The 26,566-nt window shown below is 41.5% G+C and overlaps 1 protein-coding gene and 1 long non-coding RNA gene across 6 annotated transcripts in view; both read left to right on the top strand.

Moving 5' to 3' along the window:
• The first annotated feature begins 60 nt into the window (after window positions 1-60).
• Window positions 61-17,201, top strand: trip10a (thyroid hormone receptor interactor 10a). Of its 5 annotated transcripts, none has more exons than XM_046414981.1 (16): window positions 61-864; window positions 5,725-5,840; window positions 6,411-6,467; window positions 6,963-7,110; window positions 8,567-8,629; window positions 8,929-9,033; window positions 9,129-9,257; window positions 9,579-9,725; window positions 9,845-10,033; window positions 12,626-12,790; window positions 13,077-13,097; window positions 14,159-14,268; window positions 14,465-14,597; window positions 14,785-14,873; window positions 14,964-15,097; window positions 15,633-17,201. In XM_046414981.1, the coding sequence occupies exons 1-16, from the start codon at window positions 841-843 to the stop codon at window positions 15,782-15,784; spliced, it is 1,782 nt and encodes a 593-aa protein (XP_046270937.1). In that variant the 5' UTR covers window positions 61-840; the 3' UTR covers window positions 15,785-17,201. The 5 variants fall into 5 exon arrangements, with proteins under 5 accessions (XP_046270937.1, XP_046270936.1, XP_046270939.1 ...); XM_046414980.1 differs by having other exon boundaries at window positions 13,074-13,097; XM_046414983.1 differs by lacking the exon at window positions 12,626-12,790 and having other exon boundaries at window positions 13,074-13,097.
• Window positions 17,202-20,131: 2,930 nt separating this feature from the next.
• LOC124072864 overlaps window positions 20,132-26,566 on the top strand; it is a 47,985-nt gene continuing 41,550 nt past the window's right edge. Inside the window, exon 1 of the long non-coding RNA XR_006845611.1 lies at window positions 20,132-20,239. This is a non-coding gene — a long non-coding RNA (uncharacterized LOC124072864). The remainder of the gene's footprint in view (window positions 20,240-26,566) is intronic.

The following is a 26,566-nucleotide window of genomic DNA, read 5'->3' as shown; positions in this document are numbered from 1 at the left end:
TTGTTGTGAATTGGCGCTATATAAATAAACTGAATTGAATTGAAATTGAATTGAATCTATTTATTTTTTAAATTCTTAATAAAGTTGTAAAGCATCTTGTGTTAATTAGAAGGAGCACCTTTATAATTTCACATTATTATTTTTCACATTGTCGTGATTACTACCAAAGCCTTATGTGCACTGAAGAGTCTTGGTCTTATATAACATTGTTATAGCCTGGGTGACTGTCATGACTCATTAGGAATTATATTGTTGGCCTATTCTAGTTTCTCATAAATAAATCGAGATTTAAGACATCAGTTAAAAGTCTGCAGCACTTAATCGAGTCGTTTATAATTTTCAGTCGGTGCGCGAGGCTGTGCCGTCAGTGGGGCCAATTTTACAGGAGTAACGTGTGACGACTGACGCTGCAGGGCACCTGTAAACCAGGTTAACGAGCAAACAACGCGGGCTAAGAGAAACGCACCGTTTGAAACAGCACCGCCGGGGATGGAGCTGCGGTGTTTGCGGTCCAGTACGCGGCCCCTTTAAGATTTAGGACTTGGGAGTGACGCGGATATGAAAGCTAGTTTATCCCTCTCTCCTTCGCTATGAAAGATATTTGAACAAACTAGACAAGCGACTGCAAGCTCCGGTTAATCAGCTGATTATGATGCCGGTTTGCATTATTTTGTAGGAGGTGTTGAGACCGGAGTGCGTAGTGGTTGCGACCGATTTGTCACCGTATACTTTTTCGGGCCGTCCTCCTCCTCCTCCTCCTCCTCCTCCGAGGTGCTGGGATAACTTTGGAGAAGTTCTTTGTATTCGGGATAGTCACACAGCTTGGCCCACAAGCTGAACATGGACTGGGGCACAGAGCTTTGGGTGAGTTCTTCATCTGACTCGTTTTGGTACGTATTAGCTGTTGTCAGGATTGAGAAAGGCGTCCCGTTAATGAGGACTACATGTCTGTAGAGGCGGTGAAACGTTGGCTCCGTGGCCGCAGGCTTGTGTCTGCAAAGCGGTGCAGTCATCGACGGTTTTCCTTCAGCGTGTAGTTGTTGAAACAAAGATTGGGCTAGTTGAAACCCGTTATCAACATGTTGCTCTTGTGGTAAGTGAAGCACAGCCACAGATAATCTTGGATAAGCCTTTGCACATCGACTGGATGTTTGGCTTTTGTTTGGATCTTTGTTTTTTTACGGGAAATAACGTTATACAGTGGGATATCTGCTCCGCGCCAGGCTGCAAAGTTACGAAGACTAAAAAGTATGTACCAAAACATATCCCAAATTGCAGCCATAAATCACTGTCATTATAATCTGATAACCACATCTAGAAGCAAATCGAAAACAACTTTTTCAGCGTCTTTCTACTTATCATATGCCCTGCATGACTGACAGTCTTAATGGACATGCGCATAAAGATGAACATAAACAACTGATGTCAGGCTGAAAGTGGTGTCAGAATACTCTTTATTCTGTATATAGAATAAGGCGTTTTAAGTGTGCTGAGGTGGGTTGGACCCAGTGGGATGTTTCATTGTTTACAGTTTGGCACTCCTTGCTTCCATAGAGATGAAATCAGATGCTGTCATTTACCTCGACAACAAGCTTCATCACTGATGAGAGGCCTCGTGTGCCCACCTGAGAGGCGTGATTATGTATTCAGCAAACAGTGCACTGAAATCAAGAGATCCTGATTTGTTTTTTTCCCAATAACATGTGCCAGGCTCATTTGTTGGATGGAGTGCTTGTAAAACATCCTATTTGACAGGATTTTGCATTAGACTCAGTTGATAGACATAGTAATTAAAATGAATTGCTGTTGGTTGGATGCAGTTGGTGATTTTTAAAAGATGGGGGCAAATGAAGCTGCTACAGTCTGTTAAGTGGAAGCGATGTCCTGGATGTAATGTTAACAGTGGTGACATATATTTAAAACTCCACCGTGTTACCCTGGCGACTGCCACAGCTTGTGTGCACTGTACCATAGCGATAAAGCTGCAGATTTGCAAATGCTCACGCATACACGAGAACCTGAATATGTAAAGTGGAGCACTGCAAAGACGAAGATGGGGAGGTTGTGTCCTCATTATGGAGTCTCCCCCTAGGCCTCTTCTCCTGTCCCTTTTCCATCCTATGTGCTGGTGCAACAGCCTAATTAGTTTTGCCCTACTTTGATTGAGTCAGAGAAACATCCGCACCCCAGTATTAATCAGAGGCTCCAACTCTGTGTAGGAGCCTTTCCTGTTTATGCCATGTTGTGTTCACTGGTTGTAGGGGAAACTGTCCACACAAAAGCCAGTATTCTGTCTTCAGTCGAGCAAATAATTTCATTCACACCTGACAAAATATTCAGGTAGGTTTATTTGGCCATGACCTCACCTGTCTGGTTAGACAAAGCCCTGCAGACATAATTGGTTCTGTTAATGTTTGACTGGAGAGTCATCCCTTGGGCCAAGTCAGCTCTGTGGCATCTGTCCCCTGACAGTCGTTAATCCAGTGGCTATTTTAAGGCGCAGAGTGGAAGATCAGTGTCTAGGTATTAGCTGTGATAGTGAGTGTTACCAGGCCATTCCTGAGAACTGCACTGTGGCCCGCCTGGCAGGGCCAGGCCGCTAATTTTTTAGAAAACAGGGTGACTCAGGGCTGAAACATCCACCCAAGCCTCTTAGGTTGGTGACTTTCAGGGTGACTCCTTGAGAAGATATGTGGCGTTCACTTGATGCCAGTTCTTGCTGTGGTTTTACTGGAAGTATTGAAGGATTAAGCATATAGGACACTTTGGACGCTTGCTAGCTAAATAGGACCTTTTAAGACCCGAATCTGAAGTGATTTAGCCTATCAGTCTTCTCAGCCTAAATCTCTGCCATTAAATCAGACGACGGCAGACATCGACAGAAGTTCTATAATTACCAGGACAGAACTACAGCATTTAAATTACCCATCAAATATGATGAAATGAGAAGAGTCCTGAGAGGTGCTACAAAATGTTCTGAAGGATTGTGTTATAATATGTTAAAGTCACTTAGATTATCAAAACCATATGTAAAGGCATTCATGAAACTGCCTGGATGCAAGCCATAGCTTTGCCATAGCCGTGATGTTTGCTGTTTAATCAAAAGCACAACCATTTGCTGGTTGTCAGGAGCAGTTTCACACAAACAAACTTTACAATTTATGAAAATCAGTTCAGTACAAACCCCATCCATGGGGACCTATAAAGATAATTTTGACTGTGGCTTTGGATGGTCATATATTGCAGTAGTCTGACACTCTCTGGTGTTTGATAAGATAACAATGATGATGTCTCACCACACTATTATGATGGACTTTAAGACTGTTGAAGTGAGTTTGACTGTTTTCTTGTTTTGAATTGATCAGTTACAGTTAATTAAGTGAGATTTTCAGGTGCTTTTTTCCCCCCGCCATTTATAAAAGATATGTGTGTGAGCGCTTTCTCAATTCATTTTAAACAAGCTGATGCTGATTGTTTAAGTGAAGTTAGTGTGGGTGGCTGTAGGGCTGATGTGTTTGATAACAGTCATAATGTGTATGCCTACAACATCCCTGTAAAATCAGTGTGTTTCATATAAAATTCCAAACACGCAAAGCCAAATCTTTTATTCTGGAAAAAATAGGTAGGCTCTCTTCACTTAGCTACTTTCATCATTTGACATCCTGTGAAAACATTTGTTGTTTTGTTACAATCAAAGCAAGAAGCAATAGGAAAACAATCCAGTAAAATGTGTTAAACAGTTTTTTGGCACCACACTGCGATGCACTTTCCTCCTAATATTCCTGACAAACGACTGAACACAGTATGAGTCTAATGACTTTAGACTTCATCATACCGTGATAGACTTGACTATTACAATTCTAAATAAAGGTCATTGAAAGGACATTGACTGAGACTCCTAAAAAGTTATATTTATTACAGCAGCAGTGATTCAACATTATGTCCTATTTAGGTCTACCAGGTCTATCTGATACAGACCACTGAAGGTGGGGTTGTGATACAGTGCATTTTATCTTAATACCTTGTGATTTCTGAACCTGCCATTAATCTCCACAGCAGTTTACCCTTTTTGCACACACTGCCATAGACTGATCTGAGTCCAAAATCTCAATATGCAAACAACAGGCTTGTCTATGCAAAATGCCTGCATGAAAAGGTGAGTGTGGAACATAACTTCCCATTTCTGCCGCCATGGCCTTTCCGTAATCTGATGCATAAGCATTAGTCATGTTCGACTGTGAATCTGTAACTCAGAGGGTCAACAGAGTTGGAAGGAGTATTCAGACCCTTTACTTAAGTAAAAGTACTAATACCACACTGTGAAAATACTTCACTCTAAGTAAAAGTCCTGCATTCAAAAGCTTACTTAAGTAAAACTATGTAAGTATTTACTAGAGGTATAAAGTTTTAGAGAATGTAAATACTCAAGTCAGTTCAAGTATGTCAGATTTGCACCTATGTAGGCCTACAGTACTTGACTGAGTGTACGTTGTTACTCAGCACTACGCCTCCACATGGCATACCTTGACTCTCCAGTTGTATTTTTCAGCTTTGGTCAACATAATTGCAGACTCACTCACTCTTCTATTCTGTTGATGTGGTGAAGTCGTACTGGATGCAGACAACAACTGCTGTGGGTTAAATGATGCATCTAAACAGATAAATTGGAACTTTTTACTCTTTGAGAGGGCTACATTCAAACAAACGAGTACATTTTACTACTGTTCTACTCTGTGATTTCTACTTGCATGTCAAATATGGTGCTATTATTTTTCACATCTAAGAAGAAAATGTGCATCTAAGGAAATTGGAAAATGTGTAGTTGTCAGTTGGCTGCATTGACTATCATTACTTCTGTTTCTTAATTAATGGCGCTAAATGAAACCCCTAACACTGCCTATTGGGTAGGTGTTACTGCGGTGATGGATTGCCGGTCTCCGTCTTACTTGGCCTTTAACTGTGTTCTGTGATTAGGCTAAGCGCTGGGTTTTTTGTCTCCTTTGTTTTACCTGAAGGGTACAGAAGAACATGGCTCAACTTGTCAGGAATCTCCTTTCAACGTGCCCCCTCCTCAATACTAAAGTCTGTGGCAATGAAAGCTTGTGGGAATTGTTTTGAGTGCAGAGTGAGAGAAGATTGGCAAGATATCACCCTCTCACTCTTTAACAGACTTGTCTGATCTTGAAGGTGTCATTAAGTGCTCTGCCCAAGAAGGAACAAAAGAGGATATGAAGCACAATATGCCTCCTTACTGTATAACATCAAAAGGAAAGGTCAGCAAAATTGGTTGTCGTCTGCTGGTGGTCTGTGAATTTAAAATTAGACATGAAATAAGTCAAAGGGCTACATTAACAAGGACTCATTTAATAAAATTCATTGCTCTCAAGATTACTATTCTGAACATTTCACTCCACACAGCAGAGCAGGATATGATATGAGAAGAGCACCTCCTTTTCCTGCCTGTGATCCCTGTTATGACCTCACGTCTTATGAATAGCACGGGTGCCCATTGATTTAAAGCTATCCGGAAGTTTGGTGCGGAGAGCATTCCTAAAATTCGACGTGTCTGACAAGTGTTGATGTGCTTAGTTTATTGCCCCCCCTCCTTCAGATGAGATGACCTCAGACTGAAGCAGCATCCCACTTATTACCCTGAAGTTAACACATGTTCCATTTCTGGCTCAGTATCTTTTCCTTATTTGTCACTCATGCTCCTTCCTGCAGGACCAATATGACATCATTGAGAAGCATACACAGTCCGGCCTGGAGCTGGTGGAGAAGTATGTGAAATTTGTGAAGGAGAGGACAGAGATTGAGCAGAACTATGCCAAACAACTGAGGTAGGCCTGGCTTTTTGTCATTGTTCTCCCCCGCTATGTGCTTTGAATGCCCACGGCAACTTGTGTCAATGTATGTGTGTTTGCTTGTGTTGGCACTGGTGCATGTTAAAAGGCTGTTTATGAAATGTTTGTGTGGTCTTATGACTACTTTGGGACACAATCTGACTTGTCTCTGGAACACTGGCCTCATTCTCCAGCTGCAGTGTGCTCGCTCGCTCACTCGCTCTCTCCCTCTTTCTCTCTGCATCCACGGTGCTCCCTCTCCCAGTTGTCTCCCAGGCCCACATCTGGTGTAGTGCTGAGCTTTGCTGGAGAGGAGAGGAAGTGGGAGCAGACTGGCACATGATAGACAGGATGTGGTGAAAGGAAGAGTTAAAGGAGGAAGAAAAGCTATTTTAATAAGTTCATAGCGTGTTGATGTTTTTAATCCTGTTTGTATAAAACAGCCAGTGGATGCATAAGAAATGTTTAATTTGCTGAACTTTCTTTCACTGTCATCCATCTTTTCCCTTTGAGAATTTGTTCCGTGTTTGTCTGCACTTTCATTTAATGTGCTTTCACTTTCCACAGGAACCTTTCCAAGAAATATAACTTAAAACGAAGCAGCAAAGATGAACCAGAGTGCAGGTGAGCCATTGTGGGTCATTGTGACCCGAATGTCGACTTTTTTTAATAAATCTTTTCAGAGCTGATAGGTGTGTGCAGGATTTGCTATTTTCCTTTGGAATTGAGTTTTGCTGCAAAGCCTTTCTCCAAATAAGACTGACAGATTATTGATTTTCGAGGTCCAGTATTTACTTTTTCTTTAAGGGATCAGGTTTTTCTGCAAAACAGTGTCAGCTGTAATTTTGCTTACTCGGTCACAAACAGAACTGAACTGCAAATAGCATCATGTTTCAAACTGTTAGGAGTCGTGTTATTGTTATTTGCGCTCATGTTGCATTGTGGAGCTGCTGTAAAATTCCCCCAGAAGGAAGCAGGAATAAGGAAGTCATGAGCTCCTTATTATGACATGGTCCACTGCTGACTTCTTTTTGAACCTGTGTATGTATTATCTTATCTCTGGTCCCATTGCTGTGCTCACATCCCCACCCTTTCCTTTCTCCACCTCTTAAATGGTAGGTTGTCCAGCTACCAGTCTTTTTTGGACATCCTGAATGAGATGAATGACTATGCGGGCCAGAGGGAGCTAATTGCAGAGAACATGATGATGAGCATTTGCATCGATCTTACCAAGTACCTGCAAGAGCTCAAGCAGGAACGAAAGACGGTGAGGTTCATATGCAGTGAACCAAGGGTGAATTGTGTCGGAATGGTTGCAGTCCATCTTTGCAGCCACGGCTTTACCAAATAAATAAAATTGACATGGTTTCCCAGTTAAAATGTTGTAAAGTGTTTGACACTAGACATTTTGCTGTAAACATACTATGTTAAGGCTCCTTTAAAGTCAACTACACTACATAGACAAAAGTATCGGGACACACCTCTTTATTATTGAATTCAGGTATGGTGCTGTTTTTTAGAGTTTAAGCTCAGCATTGTACTTCCATTGAGGGCAAATCTTAATACTTCAGCATACCGAGACATTTTGGACAATGCTATGCTTCCAACTTTGTGGCAACCGTTTGGGTAAGGCCCTTTTCTATTCCAGCATCACTGTACCCCAGTGCACAAAGCAAAGTCCCTAAAGACATGGTTGGATGAGTTTGGTGTCGAAGAACTTGACTGGCCCACACAGAGTCCTGACCTCAACCCCATCCAACACCTTTGGGATGAACTGGAACAGAGATTGAGAGCCAGGACTTTTTGTCCGACATCAGTGTCTGACCTCACAAATGCTCTACTGCATGAATGGTTAAAAATTCCCACAGAAACCCTCCAAAATCTTGTGGAAAGTCTTCTCAGAAGAGCTGTTAAAGCTGCAAAGCTGTCTATGCATCAAGTCCCTGTTGGTATAATGGTCAGGTGTCCCAATACTTTTATCCATATAGTGTGTATTGTGATGGTGTTTTGAGCCATTTGTGCTTTATGTAGCTACAGTGTGAATAGTTTAATTTTTTTAGTTAACCCCCTGCAAGCTCCTTTATCTGAAATGGGCAACCTAAAATACTGGAAAACGCTCGACGTCCTACATCCAAGATGACTGCATCAGATGTCTTGGTTTGTCTGACCAGCAGTTTAAAAGCCAATAATCTTCAGTTCATTGTAAGGCAAGCCCTTTTTACATTTTTCTGAAGAACTGCTTAAATGGTCAGTCAATTATCAAAACAATTAATTTACTGTCCAATGACTAACCGATTTATCGGCTCTTCACTGTAGCTGTAGTGCCTATGTACTAGTTTGTGCCTGCAGGGTGGGAGGAGAATAGAGGGACATTTAAAGGAAGGCTGGAGGTGGGCAGATCTCACTATTGTGGCAGGAAGGAAGTCTTACTTAGTGTCTCCAGGGGGAGGTACGGTCTGAGCAGTGGTGTTCCATTTCTCTGTGAGGAATGCATTGGCTCTGTCCCACTGGACTGCAGAACACTGTAGCCGTGTACGGCCTCTCACTGCAGACGTGATGTCTCAAGCAGACACGCTGGTGTTTGTTTTCCTGTCTGTTATGTCGTGTGGCTTTTGTAGGTCATTGTTTATTCCATGTCGGCCCTTGCACATGGCTGTCTCTGTCTCTGTCATCTGACCCGCCTCCCCTCCTCTCACTCGGTCTATTTTTATGAATGTCTGCAGTATCTGATGGAGGCCAAGAAGGCCCAGCAGAGTTTGGAGAGCACCTACAAGCAGCTCGACAGTGTAAGTCTAAAGGAGTCGTCCATTAGTCTTTGTCTGTAGTAAAAACAGTGACAGTGTAGAAAGAAGTCCCCCATTTTAGGCTCCTATCATAAGTTCAAGACCTGTTTAGTTATGATTGCAGATGATACAGTCCCAATGCCCCCAAACTTCCTATCCATCTCTCCAGAAAGAGAAAAAAATAGCTCTTCTCAAAATAGTAGAACCTCCTCATGTTTCATTCAGGCAATGGTCCCACTTAGCAGAATGAACTGAACATAGCCTTTTTTTTCTCTGTTTTTATTTTCTTTTCTGCACACCAGAGTAAAAAGCGCTTTGAGAGGGAATGGAGAGAAGCAGAGCGTGCAGCGCAGTACGCCGAGAAGACCGATCAAGATATCAATGCCACAAAAGCAGACGTTGAAAAAGTAACATGGGCCATTAAAAAAAATCTTCTATTTTTCATGATCCATGATACCTAAGGTAGAATCGGTTAACCTGTTTGCTGTATGTGTGGTTCTAGGCCAAGCAGCAGGCTCACATGAGAGCACACATAGCGGAAGAGTGTAAGAACGACTACGCTGCTCAGCTTCAGAAGTACAACAAGGAGCAGAACCAGTTCTATTTTAATGATATGCCACTCATTTTCAATGTAAGTGAATTACCCTTGGTAGCGGGGCAGTGAATGAATGAATGAAGGTTTTATTTTGATCATGTGAAAATAATACAATAAAAAAAGAAAAAAGACAACATTAAGTCAATATGCCTAAAAAAATCTGTCAATTTAGTTCAACTAATTTGCATGCTAAAATTTTGGCTTTAATTAGAACATTAACAAGTATATTTTATAACCATTAAAAAACTAAACATCTTTCTTGAAACTGAGACTTGTTGAATTATGGACTATGTATTATTTGTTGTCTTAATCCTAATAATGGCAGTGTCTGAGTAGCTGTTTCTGTGTGTTCACTAGAAATTGCAGGATCTGGATGAGAGGCGAGTACGGAAGCTGGCGCAAGGCTACATCTTGTTCTCCGACACAGAGAAGCATGTGATGCCTATCATCGGCAAGTGCCTGGAAGGCATTACTAAAGCCGGCACAAATGTTAACGACAGGAATGTGAGTTGGTGTTGTAAATGCTAAATAAGTTTAGATGTGTGACACTGGCTTTATGCACCTGTTAAAACTGTGCGAAAACAACCATTGATTGCTGTTGTCCACCATTGCATCTTATGTAGGACTCCATGGTTGTAATAGAGCAGAACAAGTCAGGCTTCGAACGTCCTGGAGACGTGGAATTTGAGGACTACAGTCAGGGCATCAACAGAGCCTCATCTGACAGTAGCTTGGGCACACCTAAAGGCCCTATGGACCTTCTGGGAAAGAACAGGAGTAAAAATTTTTGGCTTTTCAGCAAAAGGAGTAAGGTAAGACATTCCATACTAGCAGAGCACATTAGGCTAATTTAGCCTAATGACATGACCTTAGACTACAAAAGATGTTTGGGTTTTTTTATTTGCATTTTTGAAAATGTGCATTGAACACATTTAGCAACCTGCCTCCATCGAAGGTCATTGGCAGGTGGGCAGTGGGTGAGTCTACGCACGGTAATGTTAGTGTTCGACCTGCTGCAGAGTCAGGAAATCCCCTCTATAAAGAGCACTCATGATGGACCCGTGGTTGTGGCTACACACACTCGCATGCACTCTCTCTCTCACACACACACACACAACCTTCTTATCTCTAAAGCTCACAATGATAATGCATGAACCTCTTCCATTGTATTACACCTGAACTCACACACGCTCCCAACACTTCTAGAACAGGTCCTGTGCATGACTGGCTGTGAGTGAATAAAGTTTGACATTCCCACCCCACCACCCCCTCCTGCCCACCCACCCTCCCTCTCTCTCTGCAGTATGGTTTCCAATAGGTCAGCTGGCAGTCAACATTCTGCTGTGCTTGTGCTTTCATCAGCACAGGGCCCAAACAACATTGAATTTTCCTCCACAGGCATCCACAAACACACTGCTTCCATTATACTGCCTGGAACCTAGCATTATGTCTCTCATCACAATAAAATCTTTGTAGCGGCAATCGGAATGACACCAGGTTTGCCCTGTCAGAAAAATTGGATCATGGCCAACCCCAACATTAATGTTTTTCTATCTGGTCTTGAGAATCTATCTCATGGGTCTTATCTCAAAGGAGCACTCTCACTGAGGTCCAAAATTGAACTTTTGATGTGAATAGCTGACCACTAACCAGCTAACCCTCCTCCTCCTCCTCCTCCTCCTCCTCCTCCTCCAGCACTAAATGATCCCTTCTCTGTTCCCTGCAGTGTGTGCTTGTTCAGCGCCTCTCTTCTCTCTGCATGTCTTACTGGCTGTGCTCTGCTCTGCACTCTTCCTGCTCTGTGTATGTGTGTGGCACACTGCTCTGTGTCATCAGTCATGCTCTCCCAATTAGGGCTGTAGCAGTATGAATAGGAGGCTGGCTACACTGGCTTGACTGAGTTTCTGGTTTATGTCTGGCCCCTAAGCAATCCCATTCTGAACTGCTCTCCTGTACTTAGATTCCCATAACTCTCAAGAAAAGTAGCACCTACCCAGTAGATGTTCACATAATAACAGAGCTGTTCTTCCTACTCCTAGTATTTTCACAAGGGACCGCGGTGCAGGGCTGTTTCGGACGTTCACTATTGAAGGCTAGAAGTTATCAGCCTCCTGTGTAATTTAGCTAATAGATCCCACCCTTCCACCCCCATTGCCATCTTTCCACTTAGACATACAGCTGACACTGAGAGATTTTACTGTAGTTCACTCTAGGCGTGTTTTCAAGTTTCAGCCTCTTTCTCTGAGGTTGTACAGGGCCTCCATAAAGCCCCCAAATCTCTATATGCACAACTGACACTGTGGTTATTAACCAGGCTATTTATAACAACTGCACTGATATATGAATTGATATTTTATCCATGTAGGTCATAGCAGAGGTAGAGCTGTGAACATGATTTTACACAAGGAATCCTAACAGTTCAGTTGGCTAGCTTGGAAATTGTTTTCTTTATTCTTATTGCCATAGTTGCCAATATACTTGCCATTTCTGAAACATATTTTTAATGACCATGTTAGCGTAGTCACACAGGATGACCAAACTAGACAGCTTAACGCAGCTTTGTAAGCTCCATGAACTGTGAACTGGTCCCTTTAGAGCATAGCAAACACAAGCAATCACAAGCAGTCAGTATTTAAATAAGCCCAGTTTTGCCTATTTTGGCAGTAAGAGACCAGATGACTCAGCTGTCTTTTTACTGCAGGCAAAATATGTGCCCTCCAAACTGTAATATTAGTGGTTGAACAGAGTTGGACCAAAAGGTCTTCAATACTGTTAATGTTTGTAGTGAACAGTTTGGTTAAGTGAGTAATTTAGATAATTGGGGCAAGATGTGATGCTCTGTTAAAGTAGTTGTAAAGTTGTTTGCAGTGTAACTCTATCGCTTGAGTGAAATATCAAAATCTATGAGGCATAAAACTATGAAAATAAGAACCAGACTGTAAAGAAGTATGAATTTTTTTTAACCCATTTAAGCAATTCAGATTTGATTTAGTCTAGCTGACCTGCCCCAGTTCCTCACTGGTACTCACTTTACCCTTCAGCCTGGCTTGAGTTTGTCAGCAGGTGCCGCAGTACCACTCTGGGAACTGTGGTTGGGCGCTAGTCTTATTTTTGGATTTGAGTCTTTTGTGTGTGTGTGTGTGTGTGTTGACGTGAGCCAAAGAGTCAGATGTGTGTTTGTGCTTTCATGCTCTCTGGGCTCGTGTGCTGGGTTTGCTCCAGTGTTGTCTTCCTGGCTTTTGTGGTGTGCTTTAAGGTGTTGATGGTGTCTTTTTCTTTCCCTTTTTTACCTTGTTTTGTTTTTGTCCCCCCTCCCCCACACCCCCGTCCCCATCCCCTGATCCTGTACACCACCCTCTGCCTGCAAACCTCATGCTCGGGTGTTGGCACTCCCTCCACCCCAGCTCTCTCCCTCCACACTCCCACCTTTCTCCACACCCCCTGCCCCCTCGCCCGCTAACGGACCCCCTTCCCCCAAGTTTGGCCGGGACCCCCTGTCGTATTGTTTGAAGGAGATCAATAAGACAGTCAAACCCAGAATCTCTTCATTCCGGACACTCAGGAGATCGGTGAGTCACCAGAGGAAAAGGTTTGGGTGCCAGGAGATGTCCTGTCATCGAGGCTTGCACATCATCCTGTGTTCCTCCTTCTGCAAGACTGACTGAACTTTTTAGATGAATAAGACATTTTCAAACATGTAGCACAGATATTACGCATAAGGCCTCGTATGCTATTCTTAATATTTATATGTTATAAGCGTATAAGAAGAACTTTTCATGGTGGAAAGCAAGAACCACTTCCATGAATATTACCAGATGTGTTTGTACACATACTGTTTCTTTTTCCCCTCAGAAGTTTACTCCAGAGAGGATCACGGTAATATGGACAATGCAGCTGGTGTGGGGGTCTCATTTGTGTGACACTTAAAAATGGCCACCTTTCCATTACAACAGCTCATCTCGTTATAATTACTGTGCCTCCACATAACTCCTCTGCTGGAACTTCTGTGTTCAAACAACTGAACATGCAGCAGCCAGTGTCATGTTATGTGGCAACAGGCTTGTCCTGTTGAGTTTCTATGTATTGAAGAGGTGTCCATCTGGTGGTGGAGCAAGGGAGGAACGCTTGGTAGCACAAGAGGAAACTGAGCAATTTATAATCCAATTTCGTAACAGCCATAATTGTCTCTGCACTTTGTTGGGTCACCTTTTCCATCCAGAATTTTATCTATTGAACTTATAGTCAAAGGCATGGTCCAGGTTTTTTGAAGTGGGGTTGTATGAGGTACTTAGTCAGTGTATTACTTACAGTCAGTGGTGGTCAGCAAGTTCCCAGTTTGGAAAAGCAGTAAGAGTACTTATGTAGGAAGGCCCACCTAAAAAATTCAATATCAGTTTAAGTGTTTGCTATATTTGGAATACTTTCACTGCTTATCCTGCAGCAGCCCTTTCTGGAGGGGAAACTGAAACGGTTTTATCACTCTCTCTCTCTCTAAAGCCACCAGACTAAGTTTGTTTGTGTTATTGTGACCAAACTAACTCTTTAAAACACTGAAGTTTAAAACTCTAAACACTGGAGACACTAATTACAGTTAAGTACCTTTCACAACCCCACTTCAAAAAAAAAAAAAAACCTGAACTACACCTTAAAGTAATGCTTCAATATGGTTTTATAGTGTGCTACGTTGTATTTTGGGTGGTGGATTTGGGTTCAGTTCGCTGTTGTACATGAGTTGGCATTGATTTCAGGGCTTAGAAATGTGTAACTATGAGATTTGAAGCTAACTCTTTGTCACTTAAACATTGCCCCTTGAGCTGAACTCAAACCACAGGCTTGGCGTTCCTCGATGGGGTGTCTGTGTTTTTTACCAAGAAATTACTGTGAAATTGTTCGGACTACGTGCAGTGTTAACCCGCCCTTCCTGTGAACTCTTGTAGCCTACGGTGACAGAGGACTTCGCCCATCTTCCACCAGAGCAGCGCAGAAAGAGGTTACAACAGAAACTGGAGGAAATTTGCAAAGAGCTGCAAAAGGAAGTAGATCAGAGGTCTGTCTGTGGGTATTCAGGACCATCTCTGTCAGAAGTGGCAGGGTGGCTGTAACATTCAGGCATGCATGAGTGTGTATAACTCTGTAGTGTCTGTGAATGTTTGAATTGTTTACTCAGCCCTGAGCTCTGCAGGGAACCAATTTCTGTTGAAAGTCACATGTTGTTCCTCTCTCACTCTCTCCCCTCTCTTCAGTGAGGCCCTGGGGAAGATGAAAGATGTTTATGAGAAAAATCCTCAGATGGGAGACCCTGCTAGTCTGGCATCCCAAATCAGCCAGACATCCCAGAATATAGAGCGGCTTCGAGGAGAGCTCAACAAGTACGAGGTAAGCCCGACCTCTGTTGTTTATTCATTTCGCAAGGTTGTTATTTGTCATTGTGAGGTGAGCCAGGCCCAGGGTCACCATTGCTGATCTGGGCCTGCAAATCATGACTTATATACATCATCTCCAGCTTTAAGCTAAACAACTATTAGTTATTTTTCCTTGCTTTCAATTTGGTTCTCTTATGTAGACTTGGCTTGCAGAGGCAGGAGGCCGAGGGGACACACTGCGCTACAAATCTCACACTTTCAACAACAACGGAGCCCATGATGTTCACAGGTAACACCGACTTCTGCTTATAGACGCTGTGTTTCCGGCACAGCGATGTGTTGTCTGTTCTGCACAGTAAACCTCTGGTTTTCTGTCCAGCCCCGATGGAGCTCACTCTGATGAAAGCACTCCAGATCCCTCCCAGGCCATCTACGCCGAGTTTGATGATGACTTTGAGGACGAGGAACTAGCTGCTCCGATTGGGAAATGCACAGCCATGTACAACTTTCCGGGTATGTCACAGGGTGTTTTAGCTGCCTGCCTTGCTCTCCATTTTTGAAGAGTCTGTATGATGAGGTGCATACCAAGTGAACTCTGTTGGCTAGGACCTTGATCAAATGTCTCGATGAAAGATCAGTTTTCTCTCAGCTTCATTTATGCCTCTGGAAGTCAGTGACCTTCCTGTAAAAGCTACTTAAGAAGTCCTCATTATGCTCACAATTTCTGGAAATATTAGCGAGCTACATGCAACTTTGGATATCATATGGTGCTGTTTAGCAGTTACAGATGCAGGGAGTGTATTTTTTAAATTTTTGCCAATACTGGATGTACATATTTTTTTAAAATTATACTAGCCTCCCTTCTTATCAGCAAATGCTACATGTAGTTTCTGGCAATATTGTGTAGACTGATTGTTTTTCAGGAGCAAATAACCTTTCTCAAACCTGAATGAGTAGCGAGGTCACAGTCATGTTTGTGCTTGTGTAGTCTTGTATGCATAATCTGCCACAGTGATGATTTTTACCATCTAGTCTGTCTCTCCTTCAGGTGCCAGTGAAGGCACCATCTCTATGCAGGAGGGGGAGGTGCTGGCAGTGGTAGAGGAGGACAAAGGGGATGGCTGGACCCGAGTCCGTAGGAACAATGGGGACGAAGGCTACATACCTACATCTTATGTCACCATCTCCCTAAACAAATGACGGACGAGTGAGGAACAAGAGAGGGAGAAACGACATCTTCAAAAACTGTATGCAGTTCTTCCAATGGGTCCAATCAAAAAGAAGCGACAGCAGGAGGACCACTGGTCTATCCAGAGGGAGATCCAAATGAGGTGCTTTGATTTCTTGAGAGAAGTTCCCCATATGGGCAGAGGAATGGTGCTGACAGTATGTTCCCTCACGGCTTATATTACATTATTGTAATCTCAGTTACCCAAGTCACTCAAATCACAAGCTTATTTTACTTTCTGATATCATGTCACAAATTTGTTTCTTTTTCGGTTTTGGTTAAAAAGTGTTTCATGCATGGATCTTAGGCAGCATCTTGGTACGAGTGCTTGCCTTGTTAAACAGCCGGATCAGGCATTACCTTCTGAACATGAGACAGAAGAAGTAGAGAAGAAGGAGGAAGATGAGTACTGCTGCCATCTTTACACTGACTGTCAATACCAGTAATAGGAAATTACCTCACCTGTTTACCTTTTTAAAAACTGACCAATGGCAGTCCACTCCACCGCTGAACCTTGTACATATGACCTGTTGCAGTCCTCTTTACTAGCACTTGTGAAGATGTATGGCACCGTCACTTTGCTCATGGTAGGACTTGAGTGTCCTTGGGGGATGAATGAGGTTTGGGGAGAGAAAACTTCACTCTTGGTTTTCAGCAATTTTTTAAGACCATAGGTGAAGACAGCTCTCTTGGCATGGAAAATCAGATGCACACAACCGTACAAACACTTCAATATTCCGACAATCACTGTCATCTCAAGTTCATTTTCAAACTTTAGCAGTAACAATGATATAGCTGTTATTTTCTGATAGTTACAACCTGAAAATTGTACTAAGAATAATTTATTACAAAGGTGTATGTTCTATAAATAAAATTTTCGAGTTTGACAGAAGTTGTACTTTGTATTAAGGATGTTCTCAAGTTGTTCTTTTCCCCTTGCACACATAGTGGACAGTCTGTAGCCACAAAAGGGAGTAAATAATGCACACATAAAATGTGCTTCATTAAGACTATTATATTTATGTGATAAATAATATATACTTTAGCTATCACAACACCACTATTGTCTTATTAGCTTTTTAAAAACTTAAATAAAGATTGTTACAATGTGAAAGAGAACTAAAAGTCTCTAATTAGGTTGCTAATAATATTTGGATTTACATCACACCTCCTCAAGTTGATCCACTTTCTGTTTCTTTTTTTTTTTATGTTTTTATGGATTCAGCAAGCAATAACTGCTCTGTTGTCTTTGGTGCCTTTCAGCTTAAAAGCATTTTGTATATATCATTTTTGCATATAAGATTTTTTTCAAGACTTAAAAAATGTAAAACGCATAACAAAGTTAGAATTGGTTATGTCATTTTTGGACAAATAAATATTTGAAACAAATATGGTGTCTCCTGATCCTCTTGTGCATTTCTTGACCATTTTTTTTATGAAGTCATTCAAGTTAGACTCAAATGAACACCTGACATCACTTTTCAGAGTTTTGTCCCCAATAATGACTCAGTTAATACATTTTATCCTCCTCAGGAAAGTTTGGTCAGTACTTTATCAGACAAAAATGTAGCTCCACAGGCCATAGAATTAGACAATAGGTGGGTGGAAGATTGTTCATTGTAAATTCTGCTTTCCAATAAAACATTTCTTCCATGATTTGGATACAGTTTTGCATCTTGTAAACATCTAGGAAACCATGATGAACTTTACTCATAGCTCGACACAATATGACAAATTGCCGTTTGTTGCCTTAACAAAATCAAGTATTACATTTTTCTTTATTTCTGTAAAAATCTTCTTAAAACTTGTGAATGCTGCTTGAGAATCCAGTATAAGAGGAGGATCCTGCTCATTGCATTTTAAAAAAATCTATGACCATTAACTGACCATGCAGCTAATTCACTGTAGGTGGCACTGCTGCATCATTTTTTTTGAAGAAGTTGCATAAATGTACTATCTACTCTCTCTGCATAATTATGTTGTCGATATAGGCCATGCATTTGCATACCTGATTAAATTGCACTGGCTTCAAAACCATACTGTTTATAATGACTAATTAGAATTAGCAAATTAGCATGCGCCCCACTTTTATATTCACCTTATTCGTGGCAGCAGACAAGAGAAGAGAAAGACAATGGAACTGAACTTGGTCAAACGCGAGGTTTAAACTGAATTGTTCTGTCACATTTCTAATGGAAATGAAAAATCACTGGGGGGAAATGACACAGCTCTGCTCAGGCAAGGGAGCATCCAACAGTGGCATTGACTGACTGGGCAGATGACTGAGGAATCAGATCATCATTTGTATGCAAAGCCTTTTGTCTCAAGATGCGTTAAAGGTCAGCTTTTCAATAAGGCTTCTGGACCCAGCCAACATCCTGTGCCTGCCTGCAGCTGGGAGACTGCATCCTGGCACCTTAACCCAGCTTGGTGGGGACATTAAAAAGATAATCCACACTGAATAGCATGAGTCTGAGAATAAAAGGGTTGCTGCTGTGTGTTCATACTTTAAACATGATCCACCGCTGGTCACACTCCAGTCAGCTGCAACAACAACTGTTGTCTTGACTGGGATGTAGGCAGAAAAGGTTTGAACACACAGAGAGAGAGGTGCAACGGCAGTTTGTGAATCAGTGAAGACTTACCCCTTTAACACCATACTATATTTGTTAACATTTGTTATCACTCACCAAATGAAAGGGATCAGACTGGAGCTGCATCAGTTGTTTGGATCATGCGTCCTGCAGAAAGATGCTTTCATAAGAAGTAAATTTACTCAGAATATGTTGCTGTAACTCATTAATGTTCTTCCACTGTGTGAAACCAAGAAGATCAAAAATATATGCTACATTAACTAATACAGTTCTGGCTTCTTGTGAATTAGGACTCATTACGACAATAGTGGGGTCCAAATGATTGCAAATTTAAAACTGTAATGGAGATGCTTCAGTTTTATTTTTCTATGGAACCTTGTATAAAAAAAGTTCTATCACATGTGATGTTGGACCTTAAAGGTAGTTGGGTTGAGATGATACAGTTTCAGGAGATGTTTGTGCTAAAGCTAATAGTGCTCACCTTCCACTTCACTGACCTAATCTCGAAGCTTCTCAGGTTGTCACTGTGGCTGATCTTCTAATGAGCAACAATCTGATGATCACAAGCTAACCTTTTTGGTCATTTGAGTATTATGTTAATACCGACATAAAAATACTGCTTTAAACAACCATTCCGGCAAGGATTGTGAGTCTGTATCTGTATAACTGGTGTATCATACCCTCTTTATTATTGTGGTTGCTACTGTTACAAAATGAGCAATTATTTCCCTGCCTACTGCACCACAGGTGATTAAAGATTAAAGAACTTGATATTCCAGCAGTTGCTGCAGGATAGAAAGATAGCGATGGAGGGAAACCTTTAAGCTTTTCAGCAGCTCTGTGTGGTCTAATAGCACATCATCTGACTACATTTTAAATCTATACATTAAATAAATTTGAAAAGACAATTCACAAGATAAGTAGGACAGTCGCTGAGCAGATGATATTTCATTAGTTTGTGAATTTGTTTAGCATCTACTTAACTGCTGTGTGAATTCATATACAACCTACTTTTGTGACTGCTTTGTGAAGTCTTTTCATGCAACTTTATTGTAGATTTATAAACAAAAGTCCCTCAGATTAATCACTGCCTCATGTTCATTCCTGCAGCACAGCTTGAGGCCAATTTTCTGTCTGTTTACTACTTTTGTCTTCTCAGAGCCTTTCTGTGGGAGCCTGTTCTCTCCACACTGGTGGCTTTCTGCATGTGTGATCCCAAAGAGTAATAAGCTTCATCAGTCAGAAGTATTTAGACCACCATCAAGCCTGTATTCAGCTGCAGTGGTGCCAGGAGCATTGCAACCCTGCCACAGCCTCGGCTGTCAACTTCACCAGTCAGACATGAAAATCCTGGACAATGAGTAAGCAACAATCAGTGTAATATTGAGTTATCTACACAAAATCCCAACTTGATACAGTTTCTCATATTATAGTCACATTTGACAAGGCTTCAGGCTTTTACAGCAACAGTCACCTTCTTGATTGATGTTTGGCTTCGTATGCAAGACAGACAAACTGTAGCACGGTGTATCTAAAAAGACCGATAGATATTTGACCCACTGTTAATTTTTACAAGGACAAGGTCTGAAAATATACTACTGTGTGACTTGCCTTTATCTCTGCATCATAACACATTGCACATTGATATGTACATTCTTGCTAAGATCAGCTTTGTCAGTAGGGGGCACTCTAAGCCTTAAACTATGCTGGCTAGGCTCAGTAGCTGACGCCGGTAGCGTAGAAGCAGCAGTCAGTACGTGATGCACGAGGTCAAGTGTACGCGCTTCAGAGAGAGCGCGTCTCATCGTAACTGTATCGTCATGTTTCTTGCAGGTAAGCTGACTGTAATGTTGGTAATAGACGACAGTAGTATGTGTTAGCGGGGCCTTAACTTTGTAACTGAGACGTTAAGAGACATTGCATTTAATTATGGCGAAGAGTGTGAATGTCGCCATTCGCTCGGAGCTAAGGCGGTGGGCGACGATAGAAACAACAACGGTAGAAGCTGGTGACATGCCGTGTTAGCTAAAGTGCGTTAAATAAGTGCTCACAAATACATGTGGTCGTGACGTAAGTGGGGCAGCAAGCTGTGAAACTGTGGAAGCTGTGAATATTAGTTAGCCGTGTGTGAAGTTGAATAAGCTAATGTGCTCATGTGCTGCTGAAGTGCCGGTGCTAACTCCAGTAACATGCTAACATCACAGCCAGAGTTATTCCCTCAATCATTAAGTTTAAAGGAGTATTTTGTTGTGTTTTGAGGGCAAGAGTTTGTTCCAGCGCTCGATGTTAAAATGCTTTTAGTATCGTTTTTGTGTGGTCGAAATAAATACAGCAATTGATCTTGGATTAAAAAAGTTGGCAAAGTCAGTTCATAAGCATAATTCAAAGAGGTTTAAAACTGATTAAAACACTGAAACAGGGTGATGGTATATTCATATGCTTACTTCTGCTAAATGAATGTGGGTGTACTTACTGAACTGTACTTACTTCAGTGTTTGTCATGTACATAGAGTTTAACATTGAGACATTGAGATGGAGGACAGTTTTAAGTATCTGGGTGTTCACTTCAACCATAAACTGGACTGGTCACATAATACCGATGCCCTGTACAAGAAGGGCCACCTTTTGAAGAGACTGAGGTCCTCTGGAGTGTGCAGGCCCGTCCTAAGGACTTTTTATGACTCTGTGGTAGCCTCTGCTATTCACTACGCTGTGGTCTGTTGGGCACCGGGCAGCACGGACCGGGACAGGAAGAGACTAAACCAGGTCAGGAGGTCCAGCTCTGTCCTTGGCTGCCCACTGGACTCCGTGGGTGAGGGGAGGACGTTAGCCAAGCTGGCATCCATCATGGACAACACCTCTCACCCTCTGCATCAGACAGTGGAGGCCCTGAGCAGCTCCTTCAGCGGCAGACTGCTACACCCTCAGTGTAGGAAGGAGCTACAGCAGGTCCTTCATTCCCACTGCGGTTAGACTACATAATTCAATGGTCTAGTCCTCTTTTTCTCCCTTATGAGGACTTGTATATAGCTGTATATTATACTGTGTTTACTGTACTGTAAATTGTTAATTTGTTAATTTAATTGATTACCTCTATTTTCTTTTGTAACTGTTTTTGCACACTTTTTGCACTCTTTTTCTGTTCTTGTGAGCTGCCACATCAAGTAAATTTCTCCACTGCGGGATCCATAAAGTTCATCTTATCTTATCTTAAGCATTTATTGCAGTGTGTATGAGCTGATGCAGTAGTCCACATGTGGTGAGCGAGGTCAAGTGTACACACTTCAGAGGGCACTCCTGATCTAACTGTATCTTCGTGAGTTTTGTGAAAATAAATGTGTTAAACCAAGAAATGGGTGTTACCTCATTCTTAAAAGTGCAACAAAATGTAAAAAACTGTTTGAGTTGTTATCTTGTGTGACATTTTATATATATTCCAACACACATCCTTGTCCATGCTTAAGGTGATGCGATAATATTTAAGGTCAGCATTGGGTTAAAAAGTCGAAAAAGTCAGAAGAAAATGACTAATTTATAGAAGGTGCCACTGTTTTTACACTTTGCTGTCCAAATTACCATATTATTTCACATATTTTGTTAAATTCAACTGGTAAACAAGTAACTGCAACACCAGATTAAGCATAGGTTTGCTTTAAAATGATTTGAGGATTTTTGAATAAATCAACGATATCAAAAATATGAAAAGCTGTTCAAGCTGAGGTTACGCACTTGACATTGTTTCATTTAAAGTGAAACAGAAAAGCTGAATTTCAAAGAAGTAAGCAGAAGTTTAGCTTTTCAAAATTCATATTTAAACGCTGATTTCCACGTATCACCATATTACAAATTCACATCTCAACTTGGATTCGGCTGTTGATGTTGGAAAACAAAACCTCATCCATTTTATTGCCCCCTTGGAAAAAGAAAAAGATTAGACTCTGAACCACACTCATATGTGTTTCATTGTATCTATGATCTTTCACTTGTTTGTCAGTAATTGTCACTTTAAATGGTAGAATTTAAAGGCGAGAGTCAAAGCAAGACCCCACAGTCGTCTTCCTGTGTGAAATATTCTGTTTCAGTAGTCTGATTTAGTCAAATCAAAAAGATCTTATAAAGTTACCGCGCTTTTAGTACAAAATTTCCTATGTGTGTCTCTTTCTCTCCACTGGAGCTCTGCGAGGCAACAGTCTGTGAAGCCACAAAGAAGGAATTTAGCACTAAAAAGAGTATAGCTCTTGAAGATATCCACTTGATTTAACTCAGAGTGCTGAAGCTTTGTTTAAGCTTTAGATAAACTTTGGACTGGCTTTTTGCACAGAATGATGACTGTGGATTTTGTTTCATCGTTTGCTCATCAGCAGTGACATCTCTTAATGAAGTGTAAACAGCAAGCAAGACTTTTTTTTTTTTTTTAAACTGTACATTTGTGCATAATTTTAATACACACTTGAAAAACTGTGAGTCTCTTCTTCAAACATAAGCTACTGTCTGTTTACAGAAAGGAGCCTGTGTATTCCGCTTTAATTTAAGTTGTGAGAAATTGGCCACTCTTAGGGTTCTTTTGTTGACATTGTGCACAAGCACTGCTTGGTACCCACTTGCCACGGTGCTCGACATCAGAAAATGAAGGCCCTCAGTTATCGCTGTAGTCGTAATTTCTTTAAAATGGAGTGGAGTGTCTCTTCAGAATCAAGAAGCTTTCGAGTCGTACACGCCAAGTCGTGTCATTTACTGTTATTCTTAATTGAGTTACGGGACATACAAAAGCGGTCATCCCATCTCACATATTTGTGTAATGGACGAGATTCAGTTTAATAGCTCCTCAGTCAAATTGGCAGGTACTTAATGGATGAGTGTGTTCAGAGTTTGGATTTTACATGCAAATAGGAGCAATTAACTGAGGGAGGCAATTTTGCTGCCAAGATATTTCAATAAAGACTAAAAGATTTGTACTTATTTCTAAACTGTAGGGACCAATGACTGAAAAATTAAGAGGGCAGACATTTCCGTCTTTTTCAACTCGGTCATTTTCCTCTGAGTGGGCTGCTGGTCTGCAAAATATCGCAAGACCAATGCAGCTTGAACACTGACATCCAAAATTCAGAGAGAGCAGAGAAAACACTCTCATTATAGTGGGACATGCCTACAAAACCTATTATTTATCTGTCTGAGTTTGCGTCATGTAATTTGTAAGCAGATTAATTCAAAGTCTGGAGCAGTAGGACTTGCTGACCCATGGGATATTGTCCAAACTTTGTACAAGCACCCAGTGAAAAATGCTTTTGTGATAACCAGCTTTGCAGACCAAGATAAAGGCTGCAAACATTTTCATTTTAGACGTAACGTCCTGAACTGACCCTCTCAGGTCATATCCCTCCAGGCGATGTAGTGCCCACCCAAAGAAGTTCAGCTAATGCGTTGGTTATATTTGATTTTATTCTGAGATGAGAAGGGTTATGGCTGTGTTTATGGTTTGGGTGTCCAAATCCTGGTGAAGGAAGTGGGATTTGTATTCAGCCTGAGATGAAGCTCTGTCTAGTAAATTCAACCGAGGGCAAGAGAAGCTAATGAGCTCTTTTCACAGAAAGAAACTGCAGGCTGCAAAAACGTCCCCCCTCCCCTCCCCTTATATATTCCAGAAAGTTTGGACTATGATTATCAGTGGTTTTATGAGCTCAGGGAAATCGTGACAGAGCTACAATATTTTGTGTGATACCAGCCAGTTCTGTACGTGGTGTGATCATCATATCTCTCAATCTCTTCTCTTTTTTTTTCTTTACTTTGCTTCTGGCTTCTGGTTTTTCCTTTCCCAACCTTTCATTTATCACCTCAGTGCAAGTTTATGTTGTTTTTGGATCTTGCTGAAACAAGTTGATGCCGTTGGATTTGGCAGGAGAGTCTTAAAAAGGATGCAGAAACCACTTAGTCAACCTAACGCTGAACAGTGTGGGAATGTAGGAGTTTGGAGTTGAGTAGGCATGAGCAGTAGACACGTCACGGCAACATTAAGATTTTGTTGTTCAACAGCTAACAACAACAGCCAATAACAGCAGTCATTTCTTGTATTCTGAATATAAATTCTGCAGCATTTAGAAAATCTTTATAAGAACTTAAAGTATACTTCATATAGTGATTAAACACATCAATTTTGTGTGACCAGGGTTTTAATATCAGGTTAGCAAATTTAGTATCACAGTGCTCATCCTTAATCACGCACTGCTTCATTGCTTACCACTACATTTCAAAGAAAGGAGGTAAATACTTTACTTGCCTTGCTTGATCTTAATGTAAAGGGTAGACAGAGCATGTGAAATATTTGTTTAATTTTTATTTTAAACATCAGTCCATAACTGCTTTAGATATAAAAGAGGATAAAAAAAAACAACAAGCAACATGCAGTTATCTTTTATGTTTTAACTGCGACAGCTGCTTACCGTAGTTGTAGAACGAAAGCACTAATGCCAAAGGGCAGCTTGGAAAAAAGGTAAATCAGAGCAAAGATGTGCCGTGTATCCTTTCTCTCGTCAGCATGCTTTCCGCCATCGGGGATGAATGGGCTTCTTTAAATAGCTCTGATTAATTAGAGGTTTTAATTGGAAGGGTGTTGGTGGCAGCCGCTCTCGCTCTCCTCTCAACCAGTCATTAAGGGGAGTGGTGCCCATGTCAAAAGGACACCTGGCACCATCTGACTCAACTCCAGCAGTCACTGCGCTCAGCCTCTGTTTATCCACCACTGTATCCTCTTTGTGTAGGTGTCGTGACATGCAACACTGTTTGCTGTAGGTGCCTGCACCCTGTCTCTCTGACACCATCTTTGCTTCTACTCCCTTTTCTCCTGTTTTTTTCTTTTGCTCTTTCTACTCTGTTGCATCACCGTTCCTTTCCTCTGTAGTATGAGTGATTAACGCCCTCTGTATTCTCAACTCTTTTGGGTCTCTCGCTTTGTTTTGCGTCACCCCGCTTACAGTACCTCCATTCACACAGCTTATCAACCACTTCTTGTTTTCCCCTTTATAATATCATTGAGACAGTGATGTGCCATAAACAAACTACTTGTATGTTTGAATGACTTTCTAGTGAAGTCTAACAGATGACAATTTGCCTCCGAGATAGTGCTGCCGTTGTTCCAGCCAGGCACAAAAAGGTAAAAAAAGAAGGGAAGGAAGAACAGAGCAATGTAATACAATACACCATTAGACATTATTATAAAAAATAATAATAAGTGAGGGGATGGGGGCAAAAATTCTGGCAAATTTGGCCACGGCTGTGTCATTGATTATGGCCATCTTGTCACGATTGATGACTGCTCCTGCTCATTACTGATTCAAAAGAACAAGCCCAATCATAAACATTCCATCAGCAACAGTGATCTGTTTCTAAACATACACTTGAAACCGTCAAATAATAAGTCTCAATGAATGTTTCACTAATTCAAGTGTTGTAACTGATTTCTGCAGGGAATAATTGAGTAGAGATGCTGAATGCTGTTGTGTGTCAAAATAAATGCTCAAGGAGGATGTAATCAGGTTCTACTGGTTCCAGGATTCATAGATTTAGATGTCAAATGCATGGGTGGTATTGTCATTTCCCTGACTTGTTGAAAGTGGACATGCTTTTTCTTTTCTTCTTTCCTTTTTTTTGTTACCATTTTGCAAGGTCCTACTTGGCCTGGTGAATGACATTGCTTGGCCTTTCCCACCTTCTGCAGCCTGCTTGGGTATGCACAGTAGTCCCTGGTGATTGATGAGTGGGCAAGGAGAGAAGAAATCCATCCCCAGGTTACAGCACGGTCCTGGTGATGGATGGCCCCTTGGAGGTCTTAGCAGAACTGATGGGTCAGGGGCCTTAGAGAGCCTAGGGCCGGGAGTAAGAGGACAGATCAGGGAGGGAAGGATGAGAGCATTACTGAGACAGGTGGGAGTAGGGAAAAAGCAAGATGTGTATTGTATTATACATATATATAGCTGTGTATTCTCGTCTGAATACAGTGAAACAAACCTCCTTTCCTTTCCTCAAGATGTATCACTGTGAACTTATCAGGTTTATACTGTAGGTTGCTCCACATACAGCGGTAGCACATGCCAGAAATAGCTGTTTTGTTATGCTCGGGTAACTTAATTTCTCAGTTGAGCCAAAACTTTCTCTCAGGCTACAAAT

The sequence above is a fragment of the Scatophagus argus genome, chromosome 16 (genome assembly GCF_020382885.2).
Source record: "Scatophagus argus isolate fScaArg1 chromosome 16, fScaArg1.pri, whole genome shotgun sequence".
NCBI classification, from domain to species: domain Eukaryota; kingdom Metazoa; phylum Chordata; class Actinopteri; family Scatophagidae; genus Scatophagus; species Scatophagus argus.
Note: the sequence above shows the minus strand (reverse complement) of the source record. Positions and strands in the feature narration are given on the sequence as shown.

What these genes read in the sequence shown, in the direction of transcription:
- trip10a (XM_046414980.1), top strand. Translation starts at nt 841, where the DNA reads ATGGACTGGGGCACAGAGCTTTGG. An exon ending in ACTGGGGCACAGAGCTTTGG is followed by an intron (nt 865 to 5,724) that starts GTGAGTTCTTCA and finishes TCCTTCCTGCAG; the next exon opens with GACCAATATGACATCATTGA. An exon ending in CAAATGTTAACGACAGGAAT is followed by an intron (nt 9,726 to 9,844) that starts GTGAGTTGGTGT and finishes CATCTTATGTAG; the next exon opens with GACTCCATGGTTGTAATAGA.